This window comes from Chelmon rostratus, chromosome 13, assembly GCF_017976325.1.
Source record: "Chelmon rostratus isolate fCheRos1 chromosome 13, fCheRos1.pri, whole genome shotgun sequence".
Classification (NCBI taxonomy): Eukaryota; Metazoa; Chordata; class Actinopteri; order Chaetodontiformes; family Chaetodontidae; genus Chelmon; species Chelmon rostratus.
This window is the reverse complement of record NC_055670.1, coordinates 18,667,852-18,682,449: the sequence shown is the minus strand read 5'-3', so window position 1 is coordinate 18,682,449 and position 14,598 is coordinate 18,667,852. Positions and strand designations below refer to the sequence as shown.

The following is a 14,598-nucleotide window of genomic DNA, read 5'->3' as shown; positions in this document are numbered from 1 at the left end:
TAACCAATCAGATTAGAAGAAATATTTGCAGGCGGGGATTCCACTGTTTTCTTCCGGGACGCGGCTGTCACCAAAAATGGCTTCTCTTGACAGGGTAAAAGTATTAGTTTTAGGAGATTCCGGTAAGTTAAGGACCATTTTCACAACTTAGACTCGTATTTGAAAGTATAGCTTATATGTAGAGACATTTGTTTATTCTGAGCAAATGTCTCCCGCTTAGCAGCCCTTTAATTTAATCTTTAATTAAGGGACTTCAAACTCATGTCATAAGTCTGTTGCAGTGGCTCTGTGAACCTGCATACCGGACGCAACATAATTATCGTGTCTACTGGTAAATTCGGGTTTAAGGTGGACCGACACGTGATGCTTTATTTATAAGCAATAGTGGCACCTGTTCTAACGTATTCACACCAGCCGATTCTGACCTAAGTGGTGCTTTTGCGTGAAAGAGGACTGCTTTGTTTAAGACAAATTAACAGCAAACGTTGAAATTTTATAGAGACATATTTGCCGAATCAAATATTGACACCCAGAAGCTCGTTAAAGATATTTACTGGTGTTCTAAAAGATCCATGCTGGGATGGAAACGTGGATATATTACACTGACGTATTTTTTTCAATGGAGGTTTGTTGCCATATAAAACATGAACGTTTTCAGCCACGTTCTACTTGCAATCAGTAGTAGTAACTTTATAGCACTACATCAAAGGGAAAGTGACTGAAAACCAAATACTATGATCTACTGGACAAATGTGTGTCACTGTGCATAGGAGTCATTACATGAGTTTATAATGATCCCATCAAAATTGTCAGTCATCCACCCACCTTTCTCGTCCTTTGCAGGGGTGGGGAAGTCCTCCTTGGTCCATCTGCTATGTCAGAACCAGGTGTTAGGAAATCCATCATGGACTGTTGGTTGTTCTGTGGATGTACGGGTAAGCAGATCAAACACCTCTTAATTTTCAAAATATCATTGAGATGAGATCTGAAAGTTATGCTGCTAGCATTCTAAACTAGCCTCAGCCTAAGTATATACACTTTATATACTTAATAACAAATTTTTAAATGACAAAATTTGTAAAGGCTGAAATGTTGGAACCATACATGGGCTAAGAGGGGTGTCAGGCATCTTACCACACTGACTGGAAAATATATGCTTACTATTAGTATAATGTATCAGCTGTTACAGTGCAGTACAGTCACAGTAATATTGCACTGCAGAAATACTCTGTTACAAGTAAAAGTCATGCATTCAACATTTTAGTTAAGCCCAAGTACCCATTTCAGAATAGCTTATTTTAAAATTGGTGCAGTATAATAACTAATGTTGGGTAGCTTGTGAATTCCCCCCCAGGGATCAGTACAGTCTTCACATATAATAATGCATCATAATTGATTTGTTATTGTGTTTAATATAATTTAGTATAGAGCTCACATGATACAGATGTTTAGAGGATAAAATGATTTAAGTGTCAAAATAACTATTCAACTACAGGTCCAAGACTATAAGGAGGGAACCCCGGAAGAGAAAACCTACTACATTGAGCTCTGGGATGTTGGCGGATCTGTTGGCAATGCCAGCAGTGTTAAAAGCACAAGAGCAGTCTTCTACAATTCAGTTAATGGTAAAGACAATTTCACATGATTATGAAAGAAATCTGAAGGCATTAGGGTTGCTAGTGTTAAATCATGGCATTTTCTGTTGTTTTTTGTCTTTTTCAGGAATTATGTTGGTACATGATTTAACGAATAAGAAATCCTCTCAGAATCTCTACCGCTGGTCACTAGAAGCTTTAAACAAGGACTCCTCTCCAACAGGCGTTATCGTCTCTAACGGGTAAGTAGATATGTGTCTTGTTTTGTTTTTGTTTGTTTTTTGCCGGGGTTTGCACACTAATTTATACACACTTACACAATTGTCAGGATTGAATTAAAATTGCAGCTGAATATATTGGAAAACGAGCAGTTAAGTCATATCTTTTTCCCCTGCAGTGACTATGATAGAGAGCAGTTTGCTGAGAACCCAGTGCCTTTGCTGCTGATTGGAACAAAGTTTGACCAGATCCCAGAGAACAAACGCAGTGAAGTTCTCACTCGGACAGCCTTCCTGTCTGAAGACTTCAATGCAGAGGAGATCAATCTTGTAGGTCAACTTTTGCATTCGCACCTCTTCTGACATTAAGCCCCTTTCAAGCATGGAATCTGTTAAACTGTTGGCTTCATTCATGTGTTAAAGTAACAGCTTATTGGCAGGAGAAATGTTCCATGATAACATTGCTCAGCTATAACAAGACAAATAAAGCTTCAATGCTTGAGTGGCATTTGGCATCTGGTACAAGCATGAAGCTGACAAGTAAAAATGCTAGCAAAAGTAAAGCACATCTCAAAGATTTATCGATGGCCGGAAAAACAGCACAACCTAAATGTTACACATGTATGTAGGGAATTGACTAATGTGTATAAAGAGCTCATTTCGATCAATTCCTGTGGAGTTCATTTTGTATTGAGACACCTCAAACCTTTCACCCTGGAATTTGCACTAAAAAAAATTCATGCATGCATATTTTATGTTTGAACTCACAGAAAGTCATTAGTACTGATCAGTTTAGTATTTGAACGATTGCAATATCAGCTGCAAAATTGCAATGTCCTGATTGACTCAACATTTCACAAAAATAGAACAGTATATCTCATCACTTTATAAAAAGGATGGATGAAGCTATAGTTACCTTTATATGTAGGACTTTTCCAAAAAGTTATATCACATAAAGGTAAGTTTTCCTATTCACAAGAAAGAAAATCGAAGAGCTATGACGACGTTGCAATTTGGTGACATCTAGTGGTAGCATTAAAGAAGACATCATGGCAGACAGAAATGCTTGTTTTTTTTCAAGAACAAATACTTATGCCATCTGAATAATTTGAAAGAAGCTATAATCACTTACACACTCTACACGTAAAGTGTTATGATGTCGCCCAATAAAAAAACAAAAAGACTCACTTTCTTTGAGGTTTGTGGCTGAAGTGCTATTTTGTTTTCCCAGGACTGCACCAACCCAAGATACCTTGCTGCAGGCACATCAAATGCAGTGAAGCTTAGCAGGTTCTTTGACAAGGTGAGAAACCCAGGCCTCTGCAATGTGATGTGCAGTTATTTTCTGTTTCTATGGAGATTGTCATAACTATAGATTCAGTGTGAAAAGGAGCTTTATACATGTATGAGTGTACATATTCATACACTCTCCGTGGTGTGGATCTACTGAGGGGAGCAGAAACCATTAAATGTCATTCAACCTCCAATCTATAAAACATTTGCCAAAATGTACATACATTTTTTAAGGTGCAATAATTTGGTTTTCATGCAGTGCTCAACTTATAGTGTTTGTAACCCATGTCTGAAATTGAATTAATTGATAGTTATGTGAGACTTAAAGACTTCAACCTCCCAAATTCTTAACAGGTAATAGAGAAGAGATATTTCACAAGAGATCCAAGTCAGGTGAGTCAGTTTTTCATTTCCAGTCTTAACTTCTGTCATAAAAATCAGCAAATCACAATGCCATAATTATTTTGGTAAAGGGGAAATTTCACCTGATAATCAGAATGCAGTTGTGACTGATGAAGACAAAGATTTCATTTGAAGGTGATCTGTTCCTTTATTTCTTTCACTTTCTCTGCAGATGACGGGTTTCACAGACAGAAAACGGTTTAACTTCAAAAGTTTGCACTATGACTGACAGCAGTAATGTGTGGTTTGACTGTAATGCCTTTGGCCTTTTACACCACAAATCAACCATCACACTCACTGTGATACTTTCACTACCCGCCCCTCCACCTATTGTTTTGTCAAACTGCCATTTCTTCTTTATGCAAAGCCTTTGGGACACTTTTTCATCTGCTATGATATGAAGAATTAAACTTGTGCACAAAACATAGAAGGCTACAATAACAAAGATCAACAACTGCATTGTTGCACAGGAATTCTGCAAAAGGGAGTTGAGCACATTTGAAGAGATACGCTTTAGTAAAGATGGTGTGAAAGGACATGTTATAGATGTACAGTCAGTTTTTAATCCCAGACCTTTTCAGTACAATCAGTTTAGCTTTATTCCGCGTTCAGAACGTTCACATACACCAGCTTCATTAATTCTTTTTTTGAAACTAAGACTAATAATTCTCTAAATGTTTGCTTTATTATGCCATGTTGTTTAATAAGTGAATGAATAAAGGGCATCTGGATAGCGGCTCATGCAAGATTCCTCGGCCCCTGCATCACTGTCTTCATCCAGGGGAGAAAGAAATGGATTTTAGTGAAGACATGGGGATATTTGGGATTATTACAATCACCTTTTAACATGAAAGCTGTTATCCCCTGAGGCTTGCTGTTGCAGATAAGTGGTCCACCGGAGTCACCCTACGAAAAAACGCAACAGAAAGTCTGGATTGATTACACCCGGTTTTCATGAATAAAGCAAAACAATTTTCTCTATGTTTGCAGAATTATTGATGTATTAAATGGTTTGAATACTTGACTTTTATTTGATTACCTGGCAAATCCCTCCCTTCTTTTTGTCAAATTTGGTGCATATCATGTGACCACCATTGAAGTATTTTTGCCATATATGTTTGCACTCGGAGTTGAATTGCATCTTCTCCGTGGTCTCCTTCAGCACATCTGAGGAAGGCTTGTTGTTTCCGGTTTTGCCCCAGCCAGCAACGGCGCAGTTAACGTTGGCTGGGATTTTCCCGTCTTTCTTGGGTAGTCCAATGGTCTTCACCCACCTATTCAGTGTGGCGTTGTTTCTTAACTGCAAAAGAGACAGAAGAGCTGGTTATCACAGCAGTTATTATTTGCTTCATTTGTTATTTTCAGGAAACAGTTTAGCCATCTGTCAGACATGTTTATGTCCTCTTAAAGCAACATTGAGGTTTTAGGTAAAGCATTTCATCCCCACATCCTCACCAGCTTCAGTGCAAATAAACCTGTGCAAAGATGCGAGAAAATGAAACTGAGAGGTTGCCATCGGCTACAATCTATTAACTACTTCACACACAAATTGATTTAAGATCTTTTTCCAAACAGCGAAGTTATGATAGGAACGACAGTTTTACTGACCTTCAGTAACATAATGTCGTAATCATATCCTCCAGTGAATTTCGGGTGTGAAATGTATTTGTCCACCTTTAGCCATTGCTGACTTTTCTCTTTCTTGCCGATGTTATGTGCTCCAAGTACCACCGTCATGCTGTCCTGAGGTCTGACAAACAAGGGAGCACATCATGTAAAAACATTAAGTAACACTAAACACTTACACCTAACACATGGAAACATTCATGAAACAACTATGTTGGCAGAAAGAGTGAATCATGAAGAGCCCCTGATGGCAAATTTCACTGTCTTTTTCTTAATATCAGGCTGTGGCAAATGTGTAACAACTGTCAGTCATGGGAATAAAACTATTTTCTATGTGCAAATAGTTATTAATCATTAAGTTTTTAACTGATTGCCACTTAAAATAAAACTTTTTCTTGTTGATTTATGATTTTTCATTGATGCATAATAAACTCACTGGTTGCAGTGTGCAGCAGTTAGAACAAAGTCCTCGCGAATAAGTATCCCGCCACATGAATGGTGTCCACGAAACTGGAGTGATGCCATGTAGGGTCTGGAATGAGGCTTTGCAACCCTCCCACCCACGATGCCGCTCTCAGAGGCCCCTTACATGACGACAGACAGTAAATTAATAAACAGATTACGACAAGCAAAATCTTCAAAAGTCTAATTGTCATTATTGTTGCTATTATTATAGAATGATAAAAGCTAAATGACATACTTTATTCCAACCTAATCGGTAGCCATTAAGATGCTTCCTTAAGAAATCAACTGTAATCCTTAAAAGCTGATTATTGTAAAGATTATAGTCACATCTCTACAAGCGGTCATTTTAATAGGAAACTCCTGTCATCTTACCAGCGAGGCAGAGCAGCTGAAAGAAAAACATAAAGCAGTATGCATGGATCATGGTGGCTGCACAGAAGCAACTGCTGAACAGTTTGGATGGCAGCCCCCCACCACCACGTTTTGTAGTCAACCATCGACTCCCACAGCGGAAACTTCGTGGGCCGGTGTCAAAATAATTCTTGCACAGAAGAGTGTAAGTCACACCTTGCAGCGCAAGTGAGGCGAATCTATAAAACCAGATCAAACTGTCAACTTGTCATTTGAGTTGGTGTGCATACATTGTTTTAAAATCATTAATATAAATGTGTAGCACTACTGTACACTTTACTGTCTGTCTCTTTGTGCCTCTACGTGTAGGATGGTAGTTTTATGTTACAGTAAAAAAAACAAACAACAAAAAAAAAACAATAGTGAATTTTGAAAAGACATACATGTTTTAAAGTTGATATGAAGAGGCGTTAAACTGCTTTTACCATCTATTTGTTGGCCAAAAATCAGAAAGGTCCATATTTAGTGTATATAAACACAAATATCCTCGGGCTACATTTACTCTAAAGGAAGAGCATTGAGGTAAAAGGTGGTTGAGTGGAAGGCTGCATTCAGGCCACATTAACCACAGTGCAAACACCGATAGTCACAGCGCACACACTGAACTATGCACACATATTTGTGTCGGTTTCTCTCCTGGCCAAAATTAACGTTTTTTTTTAAAAGACACATGTACATGTGAGCATTTTACTCTGGAGCTGAAGCACAGTTTTTAAAAGCAGTGTTTAGAGAGGCTGTAAACAAACCGATTCTTTTGAAGCACTGTGCTGAGCCTGATAAGCTAAGCTCTTGTCTGCTGGAGGTGTTCGCAGGACTACATTGTCCTCAGAGACTCCATGCATGTCTGGACCTTGGTGTTCAATCTGGGAGTAGATTATAAATCTATTTAAGTTGTTAATATTATTTTTTAAACCCTGAATAACCAACAAGTGAGCAGTTACTGCAGAAAATGGCAGCAGGGGGGAGCTGAATGATAGATTTGGTGAGGGAATGTGGAAGAATGATTTCTGATGTATTTCTTATAAACTAACATGGCTTGAGTATTATTAAACACATGAATCAAAAAAGCAGCAGTGGCTTTTCGATGGAGCTGGTACGCCATACAGCATGTGTGCCATTCTGTCAACTGACCACTAGGTGGAGTTGTAGGCATTTTGTGCACAAAAAAAAAAAAAAAAACACATTTGAAAGAAAATTAGCAGGTCAGCTCATGTGACCTACTAACCTCACTTCTGCTGCTGTAAGAAGTTGAACTTTATGGCAACAGCAATTCCACAAATTTAGATTTGAACTCCCAGTGGTCTGTATGGAGTCGCCCCTGTTACCAGGTAGCACCATGGCAGATCACAAAGAACTGTTCACAAACATTTACAACTGTTTATGGAGAAAAATGTAATATATAAAATATATTAATATATTAAAAAATCTTGTCGATTATAGTCTTCCACGGTGGTGCTTCATTGTCCTTCATTTTCCTTTAATGTGAATAACTCCAGTGTTTTTGCACTCTCAGGAAGGGGTTGTTTGGTCAGACAAAGCAATGCACAGCACACAATACCTTAGAGGTGGAGGTGACACATGTGTTTTCCAGCAGCACACACATCACAATAGTTGCCACAGAGGGAACTGTGATTATGCATGGATATAAACAGATATGTAACGGTTTGTGGATTGTGATTTTTTTTTAGGTGATCTAAATTCTGGTCCTAATGGACCAAAGTCATTTAGAAACAGATGGCTGTCTAGTCAGACTGGGTCAATTGTTTGCTCTGACATTGTTCAGTTTTATTTATGGAGGGGAACTTACTGGGTTAGTGGTAGAGACAATGCACTCCCACTGAATGGGTGGAGCAGAAGCAGGCTTTGAGGTTTCCAGTATGTTTGATTTTGTGTATACATGTAATACTGGACCGGGATTGGCTATGAAGCATCACACTCTCTCAGTTGCCACAGAATACGTTTTCGGGGCCATCTTGAAAAGGCAGATGGCTTTATCAAATTATCCTAATGTAATTTTAGGCTTCTGGTCACAACATTTTCCAGAAACACGAACGGCTCAGGTGGATTTGCAATTGAACCATTGATGAGAGCAGGCAGGGATCTTTGGCAGCCAGTCCTCATCTCATCAGCTCCAAATATAAAAAAACAAAACAAAACCCCAATGTTCAATATAGCTGAGTGAAATGATGAAAGGGAAGATTTAGGGTTTGCAAACGGCTTTTAAACTTTTTTTTCAGTGGCCATTGCTGCAGTTTGTAAGCTGCAAATTGTTTCCAGATGTTTCACTTATGATAAACAGCTTTCTTAACAACAGGAAGACATGACAATACTGCTAGAGCAATGAGGTTTCCACCAGCATGGCCCCAGCCTGTGCAAGGCAGGGTAACCAGCACAACAAAAGCTGCAGCTACATACCACAGGCTGTACAAAACACCAGTATACTGGTGGGAATGACTTCAGCAGTGAGTAAGAAGGGAGCAATATTTAAACAGAGACTGCTGCAGCACTACGGGTGTCCTATTAATTTTTTTAGGCCTTTGCTTTTCTTTTACTGTGCATTCTGCACAATAATAAAGAATAGTGAATGTAATAGTGAACGTCTGGTCTGCAGTTTGTGTGCTGTGTAACAACTAGAGGGCACATATTAACATTTTATGGTCTGGCACCGCCATACTGACAGACTCTGCTTCATATTAAAGAGGAAAAACCAAGTTGTGTGCACAGTGGTACCTGTGGAGAGAACAAACAGAAAACAGCGTAGTTTAATAGTTTTGAGACTAATAAAGCTGCTTTGCTTTGCTTTTTAAAGCATTTTCTTAATAATGCTAGCAGCCTCTGAGATAATGATGTGATAGATTAACTAAAAAACTTCACAGTGACATTGTTAACCAGCTTCCAGGTACTGCTTCAGGTGGTTATCAGATGTTGATAAGAAGAGTGATGCTATTTTCTCCTGTGTTCTGGCTCCACCTTCAGGCCAGATTTCGTTATTTAGGTATGAAATTTTGCTGTGTGAATCCAAGTTGCCTTTATTTTTCAGCTTTATTGACTCATGTGTGATGATAAACAGAGGACACATTTATTCATGTCAGCTCTGGCTGATAGCAAACTGACAGCAGTCCGAAGGTCTCAGATAAAACTCTGAAAGGTCACTGGTTTGTTGAGTTTCACTCAGCAAATAACAGTGAACGGCGTCTGGTTCCCTCACAGCCTCCCTGACAAACCCTGACAATCCTTGCATTTATCAGCTTCCAGGTATTGCTTCAGGGAAAAGTCATATGTTGCTAACTTGCAGGCTATTGGCTACTGTTAGCTTTATGTCTTGACAACATGCTGTAGTAAGGTAGCTGACAAGTTGATTTCCCGATTAACCTATTTGTAATAAAATGATGAGATGAAAGCTAAAAGCAGGTCTGAATGAAATCCTACTTTGCCTTATAGTTTCTGTGGCTTAAATGCATAAATCTGAGACATAATATGGCTAATATGGCTGCTACAGGGTGTTATATTGCCCAAAATACTCTTTTAAGGAAAAGCCTGTGAAGGCAGTCTGATGCATTGGACCATGTGTTCATCATAAGAATTAAAACAAGCTGGAAACAAAGTAAATTATTCCACCCACTCAATAACCAAAACTGACTGCTGCAGCCAGCAAAACCATTTTCCCCATAAGCAGAAGACTGGACATCAAAGGAGTCCACTTGGTGGAAAAACTTCAAAGTGTATCTCAGATTTCGTTCTTCGTCTGTTACAAAAATATTCCAAATAAATCAGGTTAAAAAAGTTAAAAAGCCAGTTTTATTTGTTTCCTGGAAGTCAATCATTGTCAGCATGATGCACAATGTAGCAACATACACACACAGATATTCTACATACAGACACACACACACACACACACACACACACACACACACACAATTACACACAGTATAAATTACATGTAAGTACATACAGTGCACCAGTATGAAATGTGATTGCAGTGCTTCAACCTCCACCATTCACTTCATTAAACAACTTATAAACCTAATAAATGTTGCATTAGTAACTCTACTCCTTCTTTTTCTTTGCAGTCCCCTTCCTCAAACACTTGCGTGTGCAGAATATGCAGCATTTGAGTGTTATCCACAGAGCAGTTAGGAGAATGATGAGCAAAAAGCCGACGACATCCAGGCAATGGTACTGAATCCAGTTTAACTCGTGTGCAGCTACCCTCAGGTGGTCACCTCCTTTGTGCCTCATGACGAACTCAGTCCAGAAAGCGGCGAGGTCCACAGGCTGAACAGGACGGTCCAGGTGTAGCTCCGACATCTCCACCATCTTCTCTTTGTACCTGGAGAGAGGTAAAAGTTTGTAAAATAAAAGGTCTCAGTGGATTTATCACATACAGAGTGGAGGGACATTAACCTCAGAGAGTGACTAAAACGGTGGAAAATTAACTAATTTCCAAACATTTTCAAGTTTTTTAGTGTAGTGTTTATACAGTAGTGATGCAGAATGCAATATCAATGGAAAACATTATTTAAACATGAGGAACCAATGGTTTTTATAGTTGGGGTTTTCAAACACAGCACAGTCACAGGTCTTTCCACCCCTTCGTGCTGATTAGACCTCAGTTCAGGTTGAAGTTGGGTGGAGCTATGTGGGACTTACAGGAGGTCAGCAAACTCCATGAACTAATAAGATTGATGAAGCCGTTAAGTTGCCTCGTCTTAACGGGTTACCTGTGTCTACAGGCGCTTTGGGTAAATGTTTGTACTCCTAAATCCCCATTTTGTTTGCATCGTGCACCTGCACTGAGACATTACAACAACTGTCCCTCTTGACTCAAGTAGGCAGCATGCAATCAGTCCATTTTGTACAGAACAGAGAGTCAAGTGTAAGATTTCAAAAACAAATCAGCTTTGCAAATGTTTTATGATGAAGAAAATGCGCTCAGTATACCTCTTAGAGCTCAAGGACATTCACAAATCATTTTGGCTGTAAATCTGACTGCAAGCATAGCTTTTGTTTATTTACAAGAAAACAGACTGCACCTTTAATTTGCATCTACAGACAACTTTATGATTTCCATCTTACCTTTTCTCGTGGATGATTTTGTTTAGTGCAGCCAATAGTTTTTCAGCCGTCACATCATTAATACTGAGTTTCTCTGCCACACCGTGGGTCACCATGCGGTGTGCGTTCTCGCCCTGGTCCCCGAACAGCGGAAACATCACCATGGGCACAGCGTTACAGATACTCTCGTAGATGCCGTGGGTTCCTCCGTGGCTGATGAAGACTTTAGCTTTGGGATGGGCTGACGAGCACAGGAACAACCAGGTAATTTCACTAGAATATACTTTGATTGCTATTTTTTATGACACGATAGGAGCACTGCATACATTTTCTTGATAAACATACCGAGCAGGTCATTCTGAGGTAACCACTTCATAAGTTTGACGTTCTCGGATACAGCTACAGGTGGGACTCCAGTGTATCTCCACACAACCTGAATCAGAAACCTTATTTTTAATATCTGAGACACAAATGAGTAGAGAGTGTGGCATTTTTACAACAAGCCGAGGCAGGGGACAAAGTCCTGTGCTTCAAAATGATTAAGGCTTTAGCATATATGCTGAGTCTGAAAATCCCCAGCTAATTTTTAAATGTTTGCCGTGCTTGTGTAGTTAGAAACTTGCGTTTTATTTCCAGAGAACAAAGAGCAGTCTAACAGAGGTAATCCATAGGGTTGTTTGCATAGACTGATAAAGGTTGTTGGACTGAGGAAGTGATTTAATCTGTTAAGGTTGTTGTTACCCTTTGTGGTATTTGCCGGAAGGCATCAAAGAACTCTTTAGCCTTGTCCTCAGGCATGTTGGACACCAGTGAACCCAGGGTAAAGACAATAAAGCCGTCATCTCCTGAGCCATTCACAAACTCCGCCAAGTCCTGCAGGGAGATCGGAAAAAACACAAAAATGACCTTAAGAAGTTTGTAGATTGTGTGGATGTATACTCCTAATTCGAGCTGTGTCTATCCATTTTACCACTTCCTTCTGAAAACAGCTGTCATATGTTATTCTCAGTTATAATGAGGGGACTTTTTTTTATCAACATTTTATTTACCATAGATCCACCAAATTAAGTAATCTTAGAAGCACAATCTTTTTGCTTTTGTAGGGTATTTTCTACCTGTCAACACAGGGCCCATTACTTATTTTCTCAGATTACGCTGGTCAGAGTCCAGAAATCTGCTTTTCTTGGCTCAGATTTCACACAGACTCTTCCAGAAGAGCAGACGAACCTGTACTTTCACAGTGTTATGAGCCAGTTGTTGGTGAATCATGATTAGCAGTCAAAACAATCTTGATAACCATTTCAGCACCAGTGTTTTGCTGCTGAAACATATTTATCTCCATGTCCATCGGTTCAAAGGTGGAAGTACCTACCTGTACTACAAAATGTGTTTTTTATTCTTTATATGACATGCTAAATAATACACAATACTGGTGCCTGTCTGTGCTCTGACACACCTGTTCTGTTTCCGTCTGTTTCAAGCATCAATGCAGAGATGTTCAATTTCCTGAATCTTGAACATCTTGAAGTTTACAAAAAACACATTGTAGTCAGAAAAGTTGTTGACTATTTCAAAACAAGTACTGTAAGCCAAGGACAAATATATCCAACTAAAATTGAAATCTGCATCAGTTTGGGGTCAGAAGAAATCAACAACAAGCTGACAATTATTAGTATTAGACGTGTCACCTTCTAAAGCTTTTTTTTTGCCAACGTGTTAGCAACGGCACCACATTAGCACTTATATGCAGCTGTGTTTCTGGGCCACCAGGTGAATCAAAGTACAATTTTCACTCTCCTTTTGCCTCTGTTTTGGTCTCAACCATCTTCTGAAAAACATGTCTGGCTGTTTAGCTGCGAGATGATCCACTGCATTTATTAAATGGTAGCTAACTTTGTCAGAACATTTTTTTTGCTGAAAAAAATTGACCAATTCAGAGACGAATGCATCGTAAAGCTGCAGAATTGGTTGATAATTCCCCAAAATTTCACTGCGAGTGGCCCCTTTCACATTATACATTGCCCCTTGATCAATTGTTAATATAAACTATTGATCAAGGGTGCTTTTCTGGTTTTCAGTGTAGTTTTTATGATATCGAAGCTTAAAGGGTCTCAACATGAAGCAAGTATATGTGATTTGCCTTGATGCAGAAGTTTGCTCTGGCATGCATTCTTTACATACTCACCGCTGGCAGAGGAGCTTTCTTTGCACAGTTGATACCTCCAATATGAGCTGTGTTTGGCATGACAGGTCTGGGCCATTCAAAAACAAAGTCATATCTGAGAAGCCAGAAAGCCGCATGACTGATAAGTTCCCGGTAAGTCATGCCATCTCCTAAATATCTGCTGGTCAGATCATCAAAATGAAAAAATAGTACTTTGCACATGCAGGACTCTACAATAGACATGACCATGTTTTTCACTCTTTGCAGGAAGGTCATGATGTGTGTATTACCAGAGTAGTACACAGGAACATAGGAACGAGGAGTGGGGCACTGGTTAGCCTTTAAATCCAGCTCACATGGAATTCCACGCAGGAAATAAACAGCTGGAATGGAAAAGTTATGAGCCACAATGGGGCCACAGGGAAGGAACGGGTCTGTAAGCAACACATCGAAGCCCTCTCCCCTCAGTCGGCTCATTATAGGCTGGTTGTTCAGCAAACTGTCGCAACCTATCACCTGCAGAGAAGTAAAGTTAATCAAACGTTGCATGTTGATAAATATATCCGTGAGTTCCGGTGTCTTGATGAACACTCCTTCCCTCAGCGAGTTGATATTTGCATCCAGATCAGCTTTGGAATAGGGCACTTGGTAGATCTCAGTCTTGAAGCCATCTGGGTCATTCATCAACAGGCTGCTTTCAGGCACCAGCACCAAGAGCTCATGGCCCCTCCGGCTGAGCTCCTTCACCAGGATCTTCATGCTGAGCCAGTGGCTCCCATCCACAGGCATGACCAGCACCTTCCCCCCCAGAACGGGCCCCAGACTGAGGCAGCACAGCCAGGCCACCAGCCCCAGCGCAGGAAACCACACCCTGCTGCTCATTGCCTCCTCTCTGTTCTACAAGCTGAATTGTTGTAAGAGCGAGTGGTAGCCGTGAAGAGGTGCCTTTATGTGTGCGTGTGTGTTTAAATCCTTCAGGAAGTTAAGGCTGCATTTGTAGGCGGGCTATTATATAACTACCAGAAGACAGAGAGAGCGGAGATTCCCAGTGGAATTTGTGGAGAAGCCTAGCATTCAGAGTTTGTCTCCATTTAATCATTCTCTTATGCGACTTTGTGTATTTTCTTTTCCCTTCATGTCTTTCCTTTCCTGCCTTGGTGCATTCATTCACATTCAACATATCTGTAAGCGACATCATGCAGCTTTTACTTTTTCTGTTTAGAAGCTGGAATTCTGTTTTGTTCTCATATGCACTTTAAGCATAAATACTCTCCCCAGTGAAATATGTTAGCAGAAATAAGTTTAGTAATTTGGGGGTTAACATTATTAAAAAAAAGATTTTCTTTGTTCCATTTATTCATCATGCAAA

At 39.7% G+C, this 14,598-nt stretch overlaps 3 protein-coding genes across 4 annotated transcripts; 1 reads left to right on the top strand and 2 right to left on the bottom strand.

The window, feature by feature from the left end:
* The first annotated feature begins 61 nt into the window (after nucleotides 1-61).
* Nucleotides 62-5,635, top strand: rabl3 (RAB, member of RAS oncogene family-like 3). The gene is made up of 8 exons (XM_041951022.1): nucleotides 62-122; nucleotides 844-935; nucleotides 1,496-1,625; nucleotides 1,723-1,837; nucleotides 1,993-2,143; nucleotides 3,045-3,116; nucleotides 3,461-3,499; nucleotides 3,681-5,635. The coding sequence occupies exons 1-8, from the start codon at nucleotides 77-79 to the stop codon at nucleotides 3,735-3,737; spliced, it is 702 nt and encodes a 233-aa protein (XP_041806956.1). The 5' UTR covers nucleotides 62-76; the 3' UTR covers nucleotides 3,738-5,635.
* On the bottom strand, nucleotides 3,637-6,092 carry LOC121616293 (granzyme B-like). Its single transcript, XM_041951021.1, has 5 exons — nucleotides 5,972-6,092; nucleotides 5,571-5,718; nucleotides 5,117-5,258; nucleotides 4,548-4,808; nucleotides 3,637-4,414 (listed from the first exon to the last, which is right to left on the bottom strand). The coding sequence occupies exons 1-5, from the start codon at nucleotides 6,021-6,023 to the stop codon at nucleotides 4,247-4,249; spliced, it is 771 nt and encodes a 256-aa protein (XP_041806955.1). The 5' UTR covers nucleotides 6,024-6,092; the 3' UTR covers nucleotides 3,637-4,246.
* Nucleotides 6,093-9,790: 3,698 nt separating this feature from the next.
* Nucleotides 9,791-14,197, bottom strand: LOC121615970 (UDP-glucuronosyltransferase-like). Of its 2 annotated transcripts, XM_041950533.1 has the most exons (6): nucleotides 13,520-13,653; nucleotides 13,251-13,344; nucleotides 11,807-11,938; nucleotides 11,411-11,498; nucleotides 11,087-11,306; nucleotides 9,791-10,340 (listed from the first exon to the last, which is right to left on the bottom strand). In XM_041950533.1, exons 2-6 carry the CDS (start codon nucleotides 13,308-13,310, stop codon nucleotides 10,058-10,060), a joined length of 783 nt encoding a protein of 260 aa, XP_041806467.1. In that variant the 5' UTR covers nucleotides 13,311-13,344; nucleotides 13,520-13,653; the 3' UTR covers nucleotides 9,791-10,057. The 2 variants fall into 2 exon arrangements, with proteins under 2 accessions (XP_041806467.1, XP_041806466.1); XM_041950532.1 differs by having other exon boundaries at nucleotides 13,251-14,197.
* Nucleotides 14,198-14,598: the final 401 nt, after the last annotated feature.